The sequence below is a fragment of the Egretta garzetta genome, unplaced genomic scaffold (assembly GCF_000687185.1).
Source record: "Egretta garzetta isolate BGI_Z169 unplaced genomic scaffold, ASM68718v1 scaffold243, whole genome shotgun sequence".
In the NCBI taxonomy this organism is placed as follows: Eukaryota; Metazoa; Chordata; class Aves; order Pelecaniformes; family Ardeidae; genus Egretta; species Egretta garzetta.
Window position 1 is genome coordinate 1645 of NW_009259041.1, and position 1908 is coordinate 3552.

General features: G+C 66.8%; 1 protein-coding gene across 1 annotated transcript in view; it reads left to right on the forward strand.

Moving 5' to 3' along the window:
- Positions 1-1861, forward strand: part of DLGAP3 (DLG associated protein 3) — a gene marked incomplete at its 5' end in the record, with an annotated part of 3408 nt that extends 1547 nt beyond the window's left edge. The window contains 4 exons of the mRNA XM_009634972.1: positions 1-408; positions 710-801; positions 988-1131; positions 1643-1861. Coding sequence (XP_009633267.1) covers positions 1-408; positions 710-801; positions 988-1131; positions 1643-1861 — 863 coding nt within the window. The remainder of the gene's footprint in view (positions 409-709; positions 802-987; positions 1132-1642) is intronic.
- Between the last annotated feature and the right edge of the window lie 47 nt (positions 1862-1908).

Below are 1908 nucleotides of genomic sequence, written 5' to 3' on the forward strand. Positions count from 1 at the left end.
GCTCCAACGGCGGCACGGCGGGCGTGCAGGCGGACCTGGAGCTGGAGGGCTTCGCTGGCCTGGCCGTGGCCACCGAGGACAAAGCCCTGCAGTTCGGGCGCCCCTTCCAGCGGCACTCCTCGGAGCCTGAGTCTGGCCGGCAGTACGCCGTGTACAAGACGGTGCACACGCAGGGGCAGTGGGCGTACCGGGAGGACTACCAGCTGCAGTACGACACGGTTGGAGGTGCCCGGCGGGACGCCTGGATGGAGCGGGGCTCCCGCAGCCTCCCCGACTCCGGCCGCGCCTCCCCCTGCCACCGCGATGGGGAATGGTTCATCAAACTGCTGCAGGCGGAGGTGGAGAAGATGGAGGGCTGGTGCCAGCAGATGGAGAGGGAGGCTGAGGACTACGACCTGCCGGAGGAGGGTGAGTCGGGGGGGATTTGCGGGGGCAGGAGTGACTGGGGCTCCCGTAGGGGCTGAGGGGCACAGCCAGGGTCCTGCGGTGCTCCCACCTTGGGACCGTCTTGGAGCATCTCCCCTGCCAAGGCTAAAGAGGTTGGGTGGGGGCAAGAAACCCTCTGGGACTAGCAGGGTCCAGGGAGAGAGGAGACCGTGTGCAGGCTGGGGGGATCCGAGCTGTTCCGCTGCCCCCGAGGGGGCGCAGGTCCCCGCCGCCCAGGGGAGAGGCTCTGTGCCCTGCTGATCTTCTGCTCTCCCCCTGCCAGTCCTGGAGAAGATCCGGAGCGCCGTGGGCAGCGCCCAGCTCCTCATGTCCCAGAAGGTGCAGCAGTTTTACCGTCTCTGCCAGCAGAACATGGTGAGTGCTGGGCAGCGGTGCCACGGGATGCGCCGTGGCAGGCAGGGAGTCTTGTATGCTTAGCCGATGGAAACGTAATGCCCTGGGGGAGAGCCAAGCAGAGTTCCCCAGCAGTGGCCATGTGGCCAGCACAGCCAATGTCCCGCAGGCGGACATGGGTGACGCTCTGTCCCTCTGTCCCCGCAGGATCCCAACGCGTTCCCTGTGCCCACCTTCCAAGACCTGGCCGGCTTCTGGGACCTCCTGCAGCTCTCCATTGAGGACGTCAGCATGAAGTTTGCGGAGCTCCAGCAGCTCAAAGCCAATGGGTGGAAGATCGTGGAGCCCAAGGTAAGGGCAGGGCTCTGCCGCTGGCACTTGTCCCCTTGTCACCCCTCCCTCCCTCCTCCCCAAGCACTTCTCTGCCCAAACCGCCACTGCTAGGCTGTCGCTGGTGATTGCTTTTAGCAAACACTTGAAAAACAAAGATCTGGGAAAAAACAAGGCTAAAGAAGGGGCTGTTCCCCTGCCGTGGTCTCGCAGCCGGCATGCTGGGTGTTTCCGGGCAGCGCTGCCTGCAGAGGGCCGGGCAGGGTCTCGGCGCAGGCAGGGCAGCACGCCGCGGGCACCTTCATGCCCATGCAGACGGACGAAGGGACGCTCAACCCTGCCTCGCGACAGCGCGGTGCAGGGGAGGCGTGGGGCCATCTCCCCGCGGCTTTGGCTTTGCCAACCGTGGCAGCACCGTGCGTGGTGGTGCACGTGTCCCGCATGCCCGCTGGCTGTGCCGAGCCCGCTGGGATGCCTGTTCCCTGGAGGTCCTGCCCCCGTGCCCGCCCTGAAGCCCCCGTTGTCTGTGCAGGAGGAGAAGAAGGTGCCTCCCCCGATACCAAAGAAGCCGCCGCGCTCCAAGGTGCACCCGGTGAAGGAGCGCTCCCTGGACTCGGTGGACCGGCAGCGGCAGGAGGCCCGCAAGCGGCTCCTGGCAGCCAAGCGAGCTGCCTCCTTCCGCCAGAGCTCGGCCACCGAGAGCGCGGACAGCATCGAGATCTACATCCCCGAGGCGCAGACCCGGCTGTGACCGCAGCCTCCGCTTTTCTACCCGGACTGGACGGCGCGGGCGCAGCG